This window comes from Gorilla gorilla, chromosome 19 (genome assembly GCF_029281585.2).
Source record: "Gorilla gorilla gorilla isolate KB3781 chromosome 19, NHGRI_mGorGor1-v2.1_pri, whole genome shotgun sequence".
Lineage (NCBI taxonomy): Eukaryota > Metazoa > Chordata > Mammalia > Primates > Hominidae > Gorilla > Gorilla gorilla.
The window spans coordinates 35,208,863-35,228,782 of NC_073243.2; the positions used below are offsets into that span (position 1 = coordinate 35,208,863).

The window sequence follows — 19,920 nt, forward strand, 5'->3', positions numbered from 1 at the left end:
GTCCTTATTCTATAAGCTCTTTTCTATTTTTAACTTTTTAATTTTTTTTTACTTTTTAAACTTTTTTGCTATAAACTAAGACACAAACACACATATTAGCAAGATCCCACATGAGTCAGGATCATCAATATCACTGTCTTCCACCTCCACATCTTGTCCCACTGAAAGGTCTGCATGGAGCTGTTATCTCCTATGATAACAATGCCTTCTCCTCCAGTGCCTCCAAAAGGGCCTGCCTGGGGCCATTTTACAATTTGCTTTTTATTTTAAGTAGAGAACGTTCACGCTAAAAATAACATAAAAACATAGTAAATACATAAAGCAGTAACATAAGTATTACCATTATGAAGTATTATGTACTGTACACATTTGTATGCGCTACACTTTCATATGACTGGCAGCACAGTAGGTTTATACCAGCATCACCACAAACACGTGAGTAATGCTTTGATTGGGAATTTTTCAGCCCCATTATAATCTTATGGGATATTGTTATGCAGAACATAACTATTACCAAAACATGCTCAAGATAGCGTAAAGCACTTTATTCAAATGCGGCTGTAATGTTTTATTTTGTTTTGATTTGAGACAGGGTATCACTCTTTCACACAGCATGGAGTGCAGTGGTGTGATCACTGTGCACTGCAGCCTCTACCTCCCAGGCTCAGGTGATCCTCCTGCCACAGCCTCCCAAGTAGCTGAAACTACGGGCGTGCACCACCATGCCTGGCTAATTTTTTTTTGTATTTTGTGCAGAGACAGGGTTTCACCATGTTGCCCAGGCTGGTCTCAAACTCCTGGGCTGAAGCAATCTACCCATCTCGGCCTCCCAAAGTGCTGGGATTATAGCCATCATGCCTGACCTGTAATGTTTTAATGGATCATAAAATCAACACAGTGGTTCATGACCAGCATTTTCTTAGAAAATGAATTAGAACAGAACAGAATAGTAAACATCAGAGGCTGTTGCATATAGTAGAAGTTAAGTGTTGCTCGGTGAATCTTTAGTTAGACACACACGCCCACTTATTACACATATCACACAGCTACCTGGGTCATGATATAAAATTGTTTTACTCTGGGTCATAAGGTTTTAGTCACTTGCTGAAAGTGTATGTCACAGCTAATGAATTAGTAATAAATCAGTAACACAATTAGTACATCAGTAACACAAGATCTCTAATGGGCCCCTACCACAGTTACATAAATCTGTGCCTGTTTCTGCAGTGGATTTGGTTTCCTAGTAAACTCTAGTAAAAGTCCTGACCCCCCAGAACTCATATAAAGTCATCTGTCTCCATCCTGCTAACCAGCCCTCCTTAAACATATCCCAAGCCTACTCACTCCTTCCAATGAGCCTCTGAACTCCTGACCCGTTGTAATTCTCCTATATTATCACTTTTTGTTTACACTTTCTCTACCTACTTGTCTAACGAAAAGCTGGCTTTTGCTTCAAAATCCCACCCCTCATAAACCCACTCCAGGGGTGGTTGTTTGCCAAATTTCCTTGACTCCCAGGACAAAGAGAGGATAGTCATCACTTTCCCAAATAAACGTTTCTCCCAGGCCACATCCTGTCCATCACCTCACTTCTCAGGGCTTCACTCTTCCCTCTCACCCCTAACCTTGCCACTCATTTCTTGACCTCCAGGACTTTTCCTTTCTTGCCACAATTGCTGCCTTCCTCCCAGGCCTGCCTCTGCTGGGTGGCTTCAAGAAGGTGGATGACCTTGGTAACACTCCTCCACTACACTCCAACCACACACAGGCACCACACCTTGCACGTTATCACTACCTGGAAATACTCCACCTGTAAGATCAAGGCTTCCAAATCTTGGACTATAGCCTTTCTATTTACTCACTTCCCCACTTCCTTATTCTTATAGATCCTGCCCTTTATCCTCACTATAGGTGGTTCCTTGATTTCACCCCACTCCATCTTTCCCATCCTGGCTTCACAGGCTCCTCGGCCAGATGGGACCTCAAGAACCCAATTTCAGCAATACTCTTATGAACACCCTGGAGTCCCTGTTTCCCATGCAGAGGCCAAAGGAAATCCTCCCCTTTGCCATCTGAAGGTTCTCTGAAAAAATCAACTCACAAAAGGCTGATCAATTGGAGAAAAGGCATATAAGTTTTATTAACATGTACACAAGTAGACTCACATGTTTACCCACCCCTCAAGTGACTCAGAAGCGTAACTACCATCCCAGCAGAACAGGTTATGGGAGGGGGTCAGAAAAGGAATTTGGTTGAGATTACCAAGGAAAAGGGATGGGGAACAGAGATTAACCTGTATGTCATCCTGTGAAAGGGTCTGTTCAGGTGTGGCCACATTCCTGGTCTTACAGGGAGGGGAAGGAAAAACAATTCTTTCCCCTGGTGGGTCTCGATCTTTGGTAGATAAAGCCTTTGAAAGAGAATGTGGGATGCAGGAATGTCAGAGACACCTAGAAGCTTCTTCAGTTTGGAATGTCAAAATGCTGTATTTTGGGGCATCAGTGTCTGAGCCCCAACACCTATGACTTGGTCAGAGCCAGCAGGTCAATCCCTAGGCATAGTTACCCCATTCTTTTATCTTGTTGGAGAAATTCACATGAAAATGCTTATTGGCTCTGCAAAGAACATTTATAACTCTAATTGGATCTTCAAAACTACTCAGGCTTTCTATCCAACCCTGGCTGATGCACTACTGCTTTTTCATGCCTCCACCCTCCTCACCTCAGCAGATGGTGACTCTTAGTATCCTTCCTCTCTCCCCTCTCATCCCAGGGGAAGGGGTATCCTCCGTTCCTTTTTTCTAAGCTGGGGTGGGAAGGCTGAGAGCTGAGACAGCATCAGCCATAGATGCTATCTCAAACATCAGTGTGCATAATAGTGTACTCCAGTGCTCTGTTAAAAGGCAGACCTCAGCCGGACGCGGTGGCTTATGCCTGTAATCCCAGCACTTTGGGAGGCTGGGTGGATCACATGAGGTCGGGAGTTCAAGACCAGCCTGACCAATATGGTGAAACCCCGTCTCTACTAAAAATACAAAATTAGCCAGGTGTGGTGATGCATGCCTGTGATTCCAGCTACTTGGGAGGCTGAGGCAGGAGAATTGCTTGAACCTGGGAGGCGGAGGTTGTCCTTAGAGATGGCCCTATAGGGTCAGGAGTGATCCTCAGAAGCCTGCACTCACACAAGCATCCAAGTGACCTTGATGCAGGTATAAATGAATTTGGGGATCACTGCCCTAAGTCACTCTCCCAGATGACATAGCTGCCTCAACTCTTGCCTTGAGAAATACCAGAGGCAGGAAAAGCTGTGTATTACAGATCACACGATGGGAAAAAACAGACAAACAAAAAAGCAACCCAGGGACATTAAGCCAAGTAGGACGGAGTACAGAGTGCAGAAATGACTAGAAATGTTAATTCCTGAATTCCTGTTCTTGCACCAAAATGGGTTCAAGTTTCTCAGCAAAAATGAAAGATCAAGGACAAGAGCATATGAATGGCTAATTCCCCCAAACCATTTGCAGCATTTAACCAAAAGCAAACTTGAACTGAATCTACCAAATAAGTTTAATATTCATGTTTATATTTTTTCTTTATTGAGCTTTCTACTTTTACTACTCAACGTGATTTATAGAGACTCATTTGAGCTTTCTACTTTTACTACTCAACATGATTTATAGAGACTCATTTGAGCTTTCTACTTTTACTACTCAACATGGTTTATAGAGACTCATGGAGCTAAAGAGCACTGTCAAACAGTCAGAAGACCTTTATCCTAATCCCAAATCTACCACTAATTCCACCATGGATAAGTGAGATAAATTTCTGAGCCTCAGTGTCCCCATATATGAAATGGGGATTTGACTCTGTTAAAGAAAAACAAAGGTGTTCAGACTGAGAAGGCAATGGAAGATCGCTCTACATTCTATATCACCCTAAAAATGGAAGACACAAAGAAATCATTCTGTGACAACCTTGTACAAATGTTCTCCCTCACCAGCTTCCCTAGAGTCACTCTATGCCTTGAATAATGATACCGTTTTATGACTTTTAAGCATCACAGCATGAGGCAGCTTCCGGTGGGGAGGTTCACACAGGAAGGAAGAGATCTCAGTGCTGTTTGCTACTCATACCTTTTGATGTTTCAACAAAAAGCCAAGCATTCTTTGAAACCAGTCATAATAGTGGCAAAACCAAAAAGATAATTGATGAATTGAAGGTAGTATGGAGGCCTAACCAAGAACAAAGATGCACCAAAATTTTCTTGGGTGAAGAGAACAGAATAAAGTCTACATCATAGAGAAGTACAAATTCTTAATAATACTTTAAGGCACAGTAGCTGATGCCTGTAATTCCAGCACTTTGGGAGGCCAAGGTGGGAGGACTGCTTGAGGCCAGGAGTTCAAGACCAGCCTAAGCAACATAGTGAGATCTCATCTCTATTTTATTTTAATTGAAAAAAGAGAGAGCAAGAAAGAGCCAGCCTAAAATGAGCAAAAGAGGGAGGAAGAACACAAGGTAAATACAAGATAAATTATTCCCAGAACAAACTACTTATAATAGTACCAGTTAAAATAGAAACAGTTCACAGGAAAAAAAAAGAGAAAGGAAAATAAAACAATATATAGCCATATATAGCCAATGGATGGCTATACTGTGCTAATTCCACCAAAGCTTAAGTGAGAATTTATTGATCAAGAGCTAGAACTAGAACTAGCCCATATAGAACCTAAAAACCAAGACCATGTTTTGGACTTACAAGGAAGACATGATCAAAACACATTAAGAAATAAAGAAATGGGACAGTATGTTATAGTTTTTAAGCACAGTCTTTGAAGTCAGAAAGACCTAGGTTGTAATACTGTTGCTGTCGCCTGTTGGCTGCGACACCGACACTGAATAAATTACTTAAGTTTTTCCAAGACTTGGTTTTTCCATCTATCAAATGGGGATAATGCTCCTTCCCATAGAGTGGTTGTGAGAATCGAGACCATGTGGGTTGAATGCTTAAAGCACCGTGCCTGGTGAGTAGACACTCGTGTGATAATCCTTGTGAGTAAAGTACATTTGCAATCATGGAAAATTCCAAACCTCTCCCAGGTTTCCAACTTTGAAGATCCTGAGAAACAAATATAAACTTTGGGATCAAATATCAGTTGCTCAACTTGTCTTTGGCTGGAGATGATTAATACCGATTATTTGTATTTTAAAATACCAGCACTCTGAAAAGTTATACTTTCATCTGTCAGAACATACCCGATTGGCACCTGTCCAACATACATCCAAAGCTAGTACAATATGTGAAACTAAAAACAAAGAACTTTTTCCACCTACTATATGCCCAAGCCTAGGCTTGGCAGACAGAGAACACGAAATGTGTCCTGCTGAGTCAGATAAGCAATGCCTTGATCTGCCCCAGGGCATCTGACCTCCCAGTGTCCTCCTCTGCTGCCCAAATCCAGACCCCTGCCAAGTCCTGTAGCTTTTTCCTTTATATCCTTAATAAGTGTTCCTTCCATTCTAGCTCCACAGCATAATCCCTGGTCACCGCCAGCTGGCCCTCAGCACCAACACCTCTCTGAGGCCCCAACTACAAGTACTACTTGTTGGCAGGTAGGGCTGGCTGGGATCACGTCTATTCCTGTGCCACAGAGATCACCCTGTTAAGACCACCTCTCCAACTCTGCCAAGCTACCCTGGACAAGTCTGGGCTCCTCACAAGTTACTCTCTCCCTGCCATTGGGATGTGCCAGGCCCTGATCTCTGCCTCGCTGGCACAGGGCTCCTGAGGCAAGCTGGTTGGAAAGCAGCCCCAAGCAGGCCTTCCCCTCAACCAGGTGCCAGACTTGCAAGGGGGTCCCTGCTCTCAGCTCACTGCACCCTCTGCCCCACCAGCTGCCGCATGGAACAACCAAGCAGTTCATCTTGCTCCCCGTGGAAAGCAGAGGTGAGGTCAGAGCCAGGGAGAGAACAAGGGAGGGAAGGGAGAAATGGAGAGTTACAGTGGAAACAAGAAAACTATTTATGTTTTGAAACTGCAATTAAGAATTCTTAAAAATTTCATTACTATTTTGTGTGTAGAGCAACAAAGAAAAATATTTCCCTGGAAATTCCAAGTTCTTATTAGCATTGCTTATCCATGGGTATGTCCTAGGAATAAGGATAGTGAGGTCCAAGCATGCAGAGGAAATCCATTGGATTCTCTAAAGTATTCCCCAGTCAGAAGATTCTCTCTTTTTTTTTTAAACTAATCATGAATATTGACTGTTAAGCAACTCATGGCTTTCACTTGCTTAAACATTTGAAGCACTTCTCCTTTCAAATCTGATTCTCTAACTCACCACTAGATAAGGCCAGAGCTTGAGACTTGATTTAATCAACAAGGTATTCTTTTGGTATCTGAGTTGTAAACCCTGACATAAAAGGAATCACACCCGTGTTTTGTTTTCTTTCCAGGGCACATATGTAACTGTCCCAGACTCACCAATATAGCCAATGGCTTGGCTCACATAAAGAGACCTTTGAAGATAATATTTCTAAACAAGCCTATCACCAAGGGAAGGGTGTTTTTTGTTTTGTTTTGTTTTGTTTTGTTTTTTTGCTTAGTTTGTTTTCAGAGGTAGGACAGAAAAAGGAAGCACAGCAAAAGTTTTCTGTGCATTTTCTCTTTCCTTAAAAAAGGAATATAATATCACAGGAACTTTCCTTGGGAGACACAATAGCAGTCCCATTCATAACTATTTACTCAAGCTGCAATTTGCAAACTCCGTCTCCATTCCTTGCCAAGATTCCCTCTCCTGTTTTCTGACCTTCACAATAGCTCCGGCTGGATTAAGTTCCTCAACCTAGAGTTTATCCAAAAAGAATTCTCCATCGTACATTTTTGCATAGTTGTCCTAAAAACTAAAAGACTGAATTTCTTAAAACAGATTCATTTTCATTATTTGAATAAATTTTAGGCAGATTAATATAAAATCTACTCAGCAGTACTAATTCTTTTGGAAAAGTTACTCCTTTAATTTAAATAGTAGGATTTCTGGCATCAGAGAGGACATTTCAAAGCCCATATTAGTAGTAGACTTGTCTGTACAGTTTCATTTCAGCAAAAGCCCCACAGCAAAGAAGCTATAAAGTTAGCTTTGAGGGCCTACTTGAAAAGGAAACCTAAAAAGTCCATTTAGTATTATTTTAAATGACAAAGAAATGAAAAGGCTTAGTTTAAAACAGCTCCCAATTCAAAAAAATCAAGGGAGTTGCCAGGCATGGTAGCAAGCACCTGTAGCCTCAGCTACTTGGGAGGCTGAAGCTGGAGGATTGTTTGAGCCCAGGAGTTTGAATCCAGCCTGGGCAACACAGCAAGACCCTTAAAATTAAAAACAAAAAAACAAACCAACAAAAAACAATCAAGGCAGCAGTAAGCTTAGAACCGTAAGCATTCAGATCAGGAAGGATTCAATTTCTGATTGAGTTTCTAATAGTAACAAAAATAATTTTATCCTCAAATTCCCTTTCTGGGGTCAATTTCAAAAGCCTATGAAGACACCCTGTGAAAGGCAGCTTCTAAGGTGGTGCCCAGTCATCCCCATCCCTCTGAATTCATCCCCTTGTGGAAAACTCCTCCCCTTGAGCATGGCCTTGACTTAGTAACTCGATTCTAATGAATAGGATACAGCATAAATGATGGGTGTCATTGCTAAGAATAGGTTACAAAAAGACTGTAGCTTCCATCTTCTTCTCTCAGTTGCCTACTCTGATGGAAACCAGTTGCCATGTGTAAGTTTCCATGTGTAAGAGGCCCAAGTGGTGAGCAACTGAGGGAAGACTCTGGCCAACAGCAGCAAGGAACTGAGATCTCCAGTCCAAAAACCTGTCAGAGACTGAATCCTGCCAGTGTCACTGGGTGGCTTGGAAGTGGGTGTGCCCCACGTGAACTGTGAGATGACTGCAGCTTTGTGAGAGACCCAAAACCAGAGGACCCAGTTAAGCAATGACAGATTTCTGACCCTCAAAAATCCCGAGATAAATGTTTATTGTTTTAAGCTGCTAAGTTTTAGAATAACTTGTTACATAGTCATAGGCAACTAATACATATACAAGACATCCTTTGCCTCTTAACAGAATTGATTCACTCTCCACTTCATCTGAATCCTTCAGCCTGTAGGGTGAAGTAATTTGGGTGAAGAGCCAAATTACTTCTTTTTGGTCCTAAAAATAAGCCTGTTTAATATTTTGTTCATTGCCATCAATATTAGTTTTTTGAGGCCAGGAGCGGTGGCTCACGCCTGTAATCCCAGCACTTTTGGAGGCCAATGCAGGCAGATCACTTGAGGCCAAGAGTTTGAGACCAGCCTGGCCAACATGGTGAGACCCTGTCTCTACAACAATATAAAAATTAGCTAGACATGGTGGCATACTTCTGTAATCCTAGCTACTTGGGAGGCTGAGGCAGGAGAAATAATCGTTTGAACCCAGGAGGTGGAGGTTACGGTGAGCCGAGATCGCACCACTGCACTGCATTCCAGCCTGGGCAACAGAGTGACACTACGTCTCAAAAAAAAAAAAAAAATTCATTTTTTGAGTCTTAACATCTATACGTAAAGACTTCATAGAAGTTTGAGCAATAATTTCAGCCTTAAGTCCTCCTAATACACAGGCTTCCTCTTTCCCTCTTCATTCATTCATTGAGCAATACTCTATACGCCTTTCTGGATATTTTCTAGTTCACTGTGGTATCATGGCTTATTAAGTTGTCTGGAGTTCCCAGCTTCATAACTTACTGGGTCACAAACCTGTCGGGAAGGACTTGCATCATCTAACTGCAATATAGAATTTTTCAGTGAAACAAAGATTACCGCTAGGCTGGCAGTCTAGCTGTCTGTCGTGAGTCTGATTCATATCCTCCTTGTTACCTCCAACATCCAAAATGTACAGAAAACAGAGCATAATCAAACCTCCTTAGTAGCGAATGATACTGATCCAACACTGGGCATTACGTTATTCATTCAAACATGCAATAGATGTGATGTCAAAAGGCCTTCTAATCGGTGAGTTTGACCTGGATGTGGAAGCCAGAGAAGGATACCCTGAAAAAGTGAGCTGCAATCTGAAGAGGAAGTAAGTCTGACTAGATAAAGAGGAATATGAAAAGCGAATAGCACATGGCAAGGTCCTGTGCAGGAGCGAACAGGGAATAAAACAGATCAATGTGGTTGAAGCACAGAGCAGTGCGGCACAATGTAAAACTAAAGAGGTTGAACTGGACTATGCAGAGCCTATGAGGCCAAGTAAAGGAGTTTGCTCAGAGTTTTGAAAAGATTTATCTGACTATAAGACAGATAAAGGATTGAAGGAGGCCAGAGACTCATGAAGAAACCAGTTAAGGGCCACTACAGTAGTCTCACAAGAGATGCTGGAATCCTTCGGCGGGCTAGCAGTGGTGGGATACAGAGGTGAACATATGAGAGCTGTTTAGGAGGATGATGGCTGGATATGGAGATGATACACATATACAGAGAGATTAACAGAGCAAACATAAATGAAGGAAAATAACTTTAAACTCTTGAGTAAAAAGTTCAACCAAATGGCGCGTTTTTCTGAGCACAGCATTATTTGTTGCCTGAACTCCATCTCCCAAAACAACCCTCCTAGGCTTGTTTACACATAAAGAATGCTCAATAAATATCTGTAAAACAAACACAGTATTTAGATATCTCGTGTATCTTAGGGGTACCTTCTGTATGCAATGTATCTGCTAATACCAATTGATCTTATTTAACAGCTTCCTAAGGACCTCTCCAAGCCAGTGTAAGGAAATTATCTTTAATAAATAGCTTTATTGAGATACAACTTATATACCATACAATTCTCCCTTTTAAAGTAAACAACTCAGTGGTTCTTAGTATACTCAAAGTTGTGCAACCATCACCACAATCAATTTTAGAATATTTTTATCAGCCCAAAAAGAAATCCCATACCCAGTAGCAGTTACCCAGCATTTCTCTTCTTCCCCTAGGCCCTGGCAATCACTAATCTACTTTGTCTCTATGGATTTGTCTATTCTGGACATTTCATATAATATGTGGCCTTTTGTGTCTAGCTTCTTTCACTCAACATGTTTTTAAGGTTCATCCATGTTGTAGTATGTATCAGTACTTCATTCTTTTTTATAGCTGAGAAATATTTCATTGTATGGATACATCACCATTTATCAGTGGGTAGACATTTGGATTGTTTCTGCTTTTTGTCATTATGAATAATGATTCTGTGAACATTTGAGTACAAGTTTTTGTATGGGCATAGATTTTCAATTTTCATACGTATATACCTGGGAGGATAATTGCTGGGTCCTATGGTAACTCTACGTTTAATTTTTTAAAGAGCTGCCAGACTATTTTCTAAAGTAGCTGCACCATTTTACAATCTGTTTAGCAATGTATGAGTTTTGATTTCTCTACATCCTCACTAACATTTGTTATCGTCCATCTTTGATTATAGCTACCCTGGTGGGTATGAAGTAACATCTCATCGTGGTTTTGATTTGTATTTCCCTGATGACTAATGATGTTGACTACCTTGTCATATGCTTATTGATCACTTGTGTATCTTCTTTGGAGACATGTCTATTCAGAACTTTTGTCCATTTTAAAATTAGGCTATTAACTCTTTATGTAGAATTTAAAAGTGCTTTATTTTTATTTTTATTTTTTTGAGACAGAGTTTTGCTCTGTCACCCAGACTAGAGTAGAGTGCAGTGTGATCTCAGCTCACTGCAACCTCCACCTCCCAGGCTCAAGCAATTCTCCCACTTCAGCCTCCAGAGTAGCTGGGACTACAGGCATGTGCCACCACATCCAGCTAATTTTTCTATTTTTTTGTAGAGATGGGGTTTCACCATGTTGCCCAGGCTGGTCTCGATCTCCTGGGCTCAAGCGATCTGCTGGCCTTAGCCTCCCAAAGTGCTGGGATTACAGGTGTGAGCCACCTCACCCGACTAAGAACCCTTTGTATATTCTGAATACATGTAACCTTTATCAGACACATGATTTGTCTTTTCACTTTCTTGATGGTATCTCTTGAATCAAAAAAGGTTTCAGTTTTTATAATGTCTAATTTATCTGTTTTTCTTTTATTGGTTGTGCTTTGGTGTCATAGCTCAGAAACCAATGCCTAACACCCAAGGCTACAAAGATTTACTCCTGTTTTCTTCTGGAGAGGTTTACAGTTGTGGCTCTCACATTTAGGTTAATAATCCATTTTAAGAAAATGTTTGTATACAGTGTGAGGCAGAGGTCCAAATTCATTTTTATGTATGTAGACATTCAGTAGTCAGCATCCTTTGTTGAAAAGGTCATCTTCTCTCACTCCCAGTGAATTGCCTTTATTCTGCTGATGAAAATCAGTTTACCAGAAGTGTTAGGGTTTATTTCTAGACTCTCAAATCTACTCTATTGATCTATATGCATATCCTTATGCCAGTACCACACTGTCTCAATTACTGTGGGGTTTGTAAGTACGTTTTGAAATAGAAAAATGAGTCCTCCAACTTTGCGTTTCTTTTTCAAGACCCTTTTGACTATTCTGCATTCTTTGCATTTCCATATAAACTTTATTTTTGTTCTTGTTTTTGAGACAAGGTCTTGCTCTGTCATCCAGCCTGGAGTGCAGTGGTGTGATCGTAACTCACTGCATCCTCAGCCTCCTGAGTGATCTTCATGCCTCAGCCTCCAGAGTAGCTAGGTCTACTGGTGCATGCCACCACATCTAGCTAATTCAAAACTTTTTTTTTTGCAGAGACAGGGTTTCGCTACATTACCTAGGCTGGTCTCAAACTCCTGGCCTCAAGCAATACTCCCATCTCAGCCTCCCAAAGTGCTGGAAGATAAGCACAGGCCACCAGACCTGGCCACCATACAAATTTTAGAATCAGCTTTTTAATTTATCCATTTAAAAAAAAAGAAGGCAGCTGGGAATATTTCTAGAAACTGTATTGAATCTATAAATCAATTTGGGACCATTGTTTTCTTAATGCTATTTTCCAATCCATGAACATGAGATATCTTTCCATCTATTTAAGAGTTTTAAAATTTTCAATGTGTTGTAGTTTTCAGTGTTCAATTCTTGTACTTCTTTTGTTAATTTTATTCCTAAGAATTTTATTGTTTTTAATGCTATCATATAGTGAATTGCTTTCTTAATTTCATTTTCAGATTGCTTATTGCTCGTGTCAAGAAATGCAATTTTTACACACTCCCTTAGTATCCTACAACCATGATGGACTCATTGTGGTGGGGTTGTTTTAGTGTTTTCTTCTGTTCTGTTTTTTAGTAGATTCCTATGGATTTTCTATAAACCAGATAACATCCCTTAGAAATAGTTCCACGTCTTCCTTTCTAACCTGGATGCCTTTTGCTTATTTTTCTTGCCTAACTGCCTGGCTAAAATCTCCAGTACAATGTTAAACAGAAGTGGTAAGAAAAAACATCCTTATTCCTGTATTTCACCATTGAGTATGGTACTACTTGTAGGTTTTTCATAGATGTCCTTTATCAGGTTGAAATTCTCTTCTATTCCTAGTTTGTTGAACGTTTTAAGTCAAGAAAGGGGGCTGGATTTTATCAAATGTTTCTCCTGCATATATTGAGATGATCATACGGCTTCTGTCCTTTCTTCCATTAATATGGTCTATGATATTGACTTTCAGGTCTTAAACCAAGCTTGCTTCCTAGGATAAATCTCACTTGATGGTATTACATGTATTTTATATGTTGCTGGATTTGATTTGCTAGTATTTTGCTAAGGATTTTTGCATTTGTATTCATAAGAGATATTGGTCTTTAGTTTTCTTGAGATGGCTATCTGGTTTTGGTATTAGGGTAATGTAGGCCTCAGAAGAATGAATTGGAAAATGTTTTCTCTTTTCGTATTTTTTGGAAGAGTTTGCAAGGACGGCTCTTAATTCTTCTTTAAACATTTGGCAGAATTCTACTGTGAAGTTATCTGGGTTTGTGGGAAGTTTTCTGATTTCTAAGTCAGGCTCTTCACTTATTATAAGTCTCATTCTGTTTATGTTAGTTTTTTTCAGATGTTTAAGTCTCTTATTGAGTCAGTTTTAGTAGCTTGTCATTCTAGGAATTTGTCAATTTCCTTTAAGTTTTCATTGGCATGTAATTGTTCATAGTATTCCTTTATAATCCTTTGTATTTCTGTAATGCTGGTAGTGATGTCCCCTCTGAATAAAGAACTTTTCAGTGGCCTGATTTTCTATAGAATTTTGAAATTAATAAAACCAAAATTAAAGATATACTGGAATATTATAATTCTCAATTTGTAAAAATCTTAAGTTACAGGATACACAAACTAGATACCTTCCAATTCTCACCTCCAGAAAGAAATACAGGTGGAAAGACAGAACCAATACATTTTTAATTAAAATGCAATAAAGTCATTTCAACTGAAATCAGAAACAAGAAACACTTCCTAGATGAATATATACAGTACAAGCATACAATTTAGTAGAAACTCAATATTCTAAGTCAACTCCATTCATGTGAACCCACATATGTGCATTATAATAAACCCAATATCACAAATTCCAAAGGTACTAATACTTTAAAAGAATCATGCAATAAATCCTCTCATCTTTTCAAGAAAGACAAATTCACCCTTTCCTGTATTTCTTGCATTCAAGACCATGAGTTTTCTGTGCACTATGCTTTCTTAAATCAGCACAACTATATGTCTAGTAGTAGCCACAAATTTTTATATAATCCATGACCAAAAATCAGCTTCTTTCAAAGTATTTGTGTCTTGGCCGAGTACAGTGGCTCACGCCTGTCATCCCAGCACTTTGGGAGCCGAGGTGGGTGGATCACTTGAGGTCAGGAGTTCGAGACCAGCCTGGCTAACATGGTGAAACTCCATCTCTACTAAAAATACAAAAATTAGCCAGGTGTAGTGGTGAGCGCCTGTAATCTCAGCTGCTTGGGAGGCTGAGGCAGGAGAATCACTTAAACCCAGGAGGCAGAGGTTGCAGTGAGCTGAGATCCCGCCACTGCAGTCTAGCCTGGGCGACAGAGTGAGACTCCATCTCAGAAAAAAAAAAAGAAAAAGCACAAAGAAAAAAGTATTTGTGTCTTAATAAAAGATTCATAAATATATACTACATCTAATATACTCTTATCAAATAAATTTATGAAAAGCCATCTTAGAGGAAAAATTGTACATTTTGATAATTATTTTCATGAAACTATTCCAAGGAAAGTTTTCCTCAAAGAATCTGAAATAATCATTATGCTGACTTTCTGAAACAAAATTCAAATACAGAATTTCAAAAATACTAGAGAAGATGACAAGCTTTCAAGCTACATTTATACCATTTCAATATACTGAGGAGAAAACTTTGCTTATGTTATCACCATAAACCTGACTGGCACTATAGCTTACAGAATACTTTCACCTTCTTTAAATGATTTTTTAAAAATCCTTGAATCCATGAATAAGTAGGGCAATAAGTAACATCATCTTGATTGTCTCATTTACAGAGGGGACAAATTGAACTTCCCACAGGTTAAATGGTCTGTGGAAGGTCAAGCTGCTTGTGTAAGTGGTGGAGCTGGGACCAGGAAGTTAGGTACACCAACTCCCAATCACATATCATTTTCCTCTACATGACACCCCTTCCCACTTGTTAAAAACAGGAGGCAAAAACAGAATGTAAAGTGAGTATCAATAGAAAAGTAAGTTTTTCTACTATCTCCTTGAACTTATTCACTGAAAGTATATTTTTTCTTTTCTTTTTCTTTCTTTCTTTTCCTTTTTTTTAAAGACAGCGTCTCACTCTGCCACCCAGGCTGGAGTGCAGCAGCCCAATCTCAGCTCACTGCAGCCTCCACCTCCCAGGCTCAAGTGATCCTCCCAGCTTAGCCTCAGGAGTGGTTGGGACCACTTCTTTTTAGTGCCTATGAATTAATCTTCTTATCTAACTTTTTTGCGACAACTTGACTAAAAGCATGTTTTTAACGATCTTAGACTGAAAGTGAATCGCTAGCATCCTGCAACCTAACTGTAGACTTCACAGACATGTTAAACAATCTTTAAAACTTGGTTTTTAGAGCCTAAAGAAAGTTACGTGACACTACTAAAATATTAAACAACTCTGAGAAACCCCTTGAAAGCAATTTTGATGTCAAATTAGGGCATGTGTCACCAAAATACTGATTAAAAACCTCATCATTCTAGTTCTGTAGATAGCCATTCATCAGTGATCAGAGATAATTAACACCAGTGACCATTTAACCAAGTATTTATTTCTATATAGCTAAGAGGGCTGGAACATATCTTTGTCCAGGGAACAATACTGTCGCTCCACCCTGGCATAAAGCATTCAATCAAATTCTAACTCATGGTATATGAACTCTGTAGTATTCGCCCCACAAAGGATAAAGTTCTCTCAATTCCTCTCATGAGGAAAGTATTTGCACTTAGGACTCTTTATCTTCACTTTCTCCTTGGAGAACGCAACATTTATTTAATCTAAAAAGCCTAAAAGAGTCAATGTGATTTTAGAGACAATATACCCTAAGTGGCCACACACCCACGGTTTAAAGAGGAGATTGCTGTCATAAACCTACTTAGGGACTGATGGACTTCAGTCTGATATGCCACTGTCCTGCTGGGCATTTATCATCATTGGGCTGCGAGTGGGGAAAAGACCCAAGGAAGCTCTGGGGAGAAAGGAAGTTGATTTAAGTCATTGTTGCTCCTCTACATCCAAGCCAGTGAGATGAAGAATTTGAAACAATCTGCAGTTGGCCCCGTGATTTCCTGGGAGGCTCCGAGGCAGGGAAACGAATAGTTGCCTTCCTCCTAGTGCCTCAACTTTGGCTGTGGCATCAACTTTTTCTCAACTCTGCCCAACCATTTGCAAGAAATAGATGCTTCTTCTCCCATTATCCTGCTGCCAACAAGACTGCAAATGAGTTATTAGAACTATGTAGCATATGCAAAGGAGTGTGATGTGCACCCAGCTGTGACTCAGGGGTGGAGCAGAGTGTGGAGGGGTCACCCCTAGCCCACTGGTCTCCTGGCATGGGAGGTTTGGCCAAATCTAAATCACTGAGTGCAGGCAAGAATCTCTCCCTGGCCATCTCCAACTACGACAACTCTTTAGAATTGCTGGCCCATTTCAGAACCCTCTGGTCATCAAATCCCACGCCCTTATCACAAAGCTTATCTCCAAGAGATGGTGCACAAATAGACTAAGTCTGGATCTTACCTTTTGGCTTCCTCTAAGTGGCACAGATATTCATAAGCAATGTTCTGCCGCCTCCTCTCATCCATCTCCTCTGCAGAGAGCCTTTCATCGTCCACAATAGCTAGAAATAGAGGATAACAACTTGTGATTTACAAAGGCAGTCTTCATTAAACACCCGAGACAATCAATCAGAAAAAAATCATATGCAGCTGAACATTTAACATTCAGAGACCGGAGTATTGAAACACCAGGCAGAGAGAGAAATTTGCCTTTGGATTTTACAATATCATTTCTTTTCCTTTATTTTTATTTTTATTTTTTTGAGACAGGAACTGGCACTGTCACCCAGGCTGGAGTGCAGTGGTGCCATCATGACTTACTGCAACCTCAGCCTCCTGGGCTCAAGCAATCTTCTCACCTCAGCCTCCCTAGTAGCTGGGACTACAGGCACACGCCACCACACTTGGCTAGTTTTTTTATTTTTACAGTATTATTTCTAACAAGTGAATCAAGGCCAGGTGCGGTGGCTCACGCCTGTAATCCCAGCACTTTGGAAGGCTGAGGTGGGCGGATCACAAGGTCAGGAGATCCAGACCATCCTGGCTAACACGGTGAAACCCCATCTCTACTAAAAATACAAAAAATTAGCCAGGTGTGGTGGGGGGCACCTGTAGTCCCAGCTACTTGGGAGGCTGAGGCAAGAGAATCAGGAGAATCACTTGAACCTGGGAGGTGGAGGTTGCAGTGAGCCAAGATTGCGCCACTGTACTCCACCCTGGACGATAGAGTTAGACTCAGTCTCAGAAAAAAAAAAAAAGCAGTGTGCAAATGGGCAGGAGCTTCCATGGATGTCCTCATCCTTGTCCCATCCCCCTTCCTACCACTCCCAATTTTCCACTGTGGCTCCATTCCTTGAACATGGAGACCTCACCCCACAGCATTGATACCAACGGGTGTCAACAAAGATTGACATCTGTCAAAAACATTTTCTTTTTCTTTAATAAACTCAGTCCAATCTAAACTTTAAAACTGAGCTCTCACATTTCAGAAAAGTACAGAAGCTCTCAATCTTGCTCTGCCCCTCCATTGCGAGAGTCCAGGTCTTAATGTCTCTCCCATAAACTCTCAGAACAGGTCTAGTCACTCAGCCACTACCCCTCTTCCACTCATTCTCCCCATGGCCAACAGAAGCGTCTTCCTTATTACTCCCCCTCTCAAAACTTTTGATGGCTCCCCTATTTCCTGCAGAACAAGTTTCTAGAGCACTTTGCATCTCCCCCCATCCAGGAAGCCCACACTTTAGCCAGAGCTCCCAGGCAGCACCGTGTTCCAGGACCACACCACTCCCTCCAACACTGAGTGCTTCTGCTCCACCCTTCTCTCTGCCTGGAAAGCCATTCTCCCACCTTCTGCAGGTGGTGCCTTTCACATCATCTCAGGCAAAATTCCATGGATCTCTGAATCTAAATCCATTAGCTCTCCTTGGCACTTTAGTTCACATTTTTATTACATCACTCATCAGAAAAGCCCCCCACTGTAAATCAGTCTGTCTGTCTCTCCAAACTAGGAGATCCTTAGAGGAAGCTTTTGATCATCTTCATGTCTCCTGCGAATTTGTCAGGGCTCCTTGCACATAGATAGCACTCTACGTGTACAGAAAAACTACCTTCCAGTGAATCCTCACTAAGTGAGCTCATCATTACTCCATAATGAATAGACTTTAAAAATTATAATTTTTAGGCCAGGCACGGTGGCTCACGCCTGTAATCCCAGCACTTTGGGAGGTCGAGGCAGGCAGATTACTGAGTCAGGAGTTCCAGACCAGCCTAGGCAACATGGTGAAATCCCATCTCTACTAAAAATACAAAAATTAGCCAGGCGTGGTGGTAATCCCAGCTGTAATCCCAGCTACTCAGGAGGCTCAGGCAGGAGAATCGCTTCAACCCAGGAGGCGGAGGTTGCAGTGAGCTGAGATAGCACCACTGCACTCCAGCCTAGGTGACAGTATGAGACTCTGTCTCAAAAAAAAGTTATATTTCTTTCCCTGTGTTTTCTTAAATGATACCTGCCACACTCACATACCATCACCTAATCCTCCATCTCTACTGTTCTGAACAGTTAATCCCCAAGATACCTCATGATTTCCAGTTTCTCTTTTTAATTTCAGCTTAAAGACTTTCCCATTTCTGACAGGATATTTCCATTTTATAGTACTTCAGAAACACTAAGGTTTGGATCCAAAATAAAACTCCTAGTGGGAGCCCATGTGCTTGTCACACCATCCCCAACTTGGAAGAGTGGGCACTGGGGTCACATTAAAAAGGCGGTGCTCTCCCCATCTTTCTTATGCTGCTGCACCCTTCCAGCCTCGACTAACCCCCCAGCAGGAGACAGAAGCCCCAGCAGAACCCCGTCCCTCGGCCTCTGCCCACAACTGCCTCCACAAACCATGCAAGATTGTACCAGCCCAGGACAGCTGCTGAGGGGCTCCCAAACTCTGTTGTCATCCTGTCCAAATAAGAGATTTTACTTAATGTGTGAATTAAAATACACACCCACAAAGCTTTAAATTGCAACTGCAACATATTGACCCCATCTAGTGGGATCCTACCTATCTTCCAGGCTTGACCCAGTGGGCACTTTTCTTCCCAAAGTCTTCCTCATTGTCTCAGCTCAAAATGCCCTCCTATCCTGCTTTGGTTAACAGTAAACTCCTAGAAGACATATTTGTGTCCTCATGGTGCCCAGCACACCTCCCTGCACAGGCTGCATGCTCTATAAAAATATATGATGAAAAAATAAAACATCTTATCAGGAAAGGCTCCCAAAGGGCTCCAAAATATCTCTGTGAGGTAATTTTATTTATTTACACTCAATAAGAGTATGATCATTAATGGAGCAAAGATAGCACCATTCTGTGGACTTTACTCAACTAATGTTCAATTCGTAGGTTCTATGTGCCACATGTGAGTCAAAGCACCAGACACAGGGTAATAAGTATAAAAAATGTGTACCCTCATGGGACTTCCTTGTACATATCCATTCCTTGCCTTCTGACCTTCTGCCTGGCCCACTGACTTTCTAACTACACACACTTTGGCCTCACCTTCCTTGAATGGGAGAGAACACCTTTCATAATCTACTGTCAAATTGTAAGTCTAGGAAGGTTAGGGAATTTGAGAAAATCTTAACAGCAAAAGCAGATCCTTCTGGGCCACAGAGACTGCCTGCAAATATTTCTGCATTACTCAATATTTACTAAGTAGTGGCTTCTGATAAGAACCACTGGCATGGATAATAACACCGTCATTTAAAGATCCATCATGGAGCTAATAAAATAATTCACTTAAGATGTGGCTTTACTGCCTATAAAGGACGTTTCCATATGTTACTGTGTGGTTCTGTGGTTCTGTGGTTCTCATGATCACCCTGAGAGATAGGCATTATCTCTTTCCTATAAATGAGAAAACCAAAGTCAAGCAAGGGAAAGGGACTGCCCACAGCTATTTGCTGGGTCAATGGTAAAGCCAGGGCCGGAACTAAGGTCTGTCAACATTGCAGCCCTTATTCTTTGCCCAGTACCTCCTGCTGTTAAATCTAAGTGGGCCCAGGAAGGGACTTGTCACTGCCAAGCCCAAGAAGCAGGTCATTTAAGTGGCTTCAAAATTC

General features: G+C 41.0%; 1 protein-coding gene across 3 annotated transcripts in view; it reads right to left on the reverse strand.

The window, feature by feature from the left end:
* Positions 1 to 19,920, reverse strand: part of IQGAP2 (IQ motif containing GTPase activating protein 2) — a 307,664-nt gene that overhangs the window by 232,874 nt on the left and 54,870 nt on the right. For 2 of the 3 annotated variants that reach the window (XM_019013491.4, XM_019013490.4), the window contains exon 2: positions 16,273 to 16,372. The exons of the other annotated variant lie outside the window; for it this stretch is intronic. In XM_019013491.4, coding sequence (XP_018869036.3) covers positions 16,273 to 16,372 — 100 coding nt within the window. The remainder of the gene's footprint in view (positions 1 to 16,272; positions 16,373 to 19,920) is intronic. 3 annotated transcript variants of the gene reach the window in all.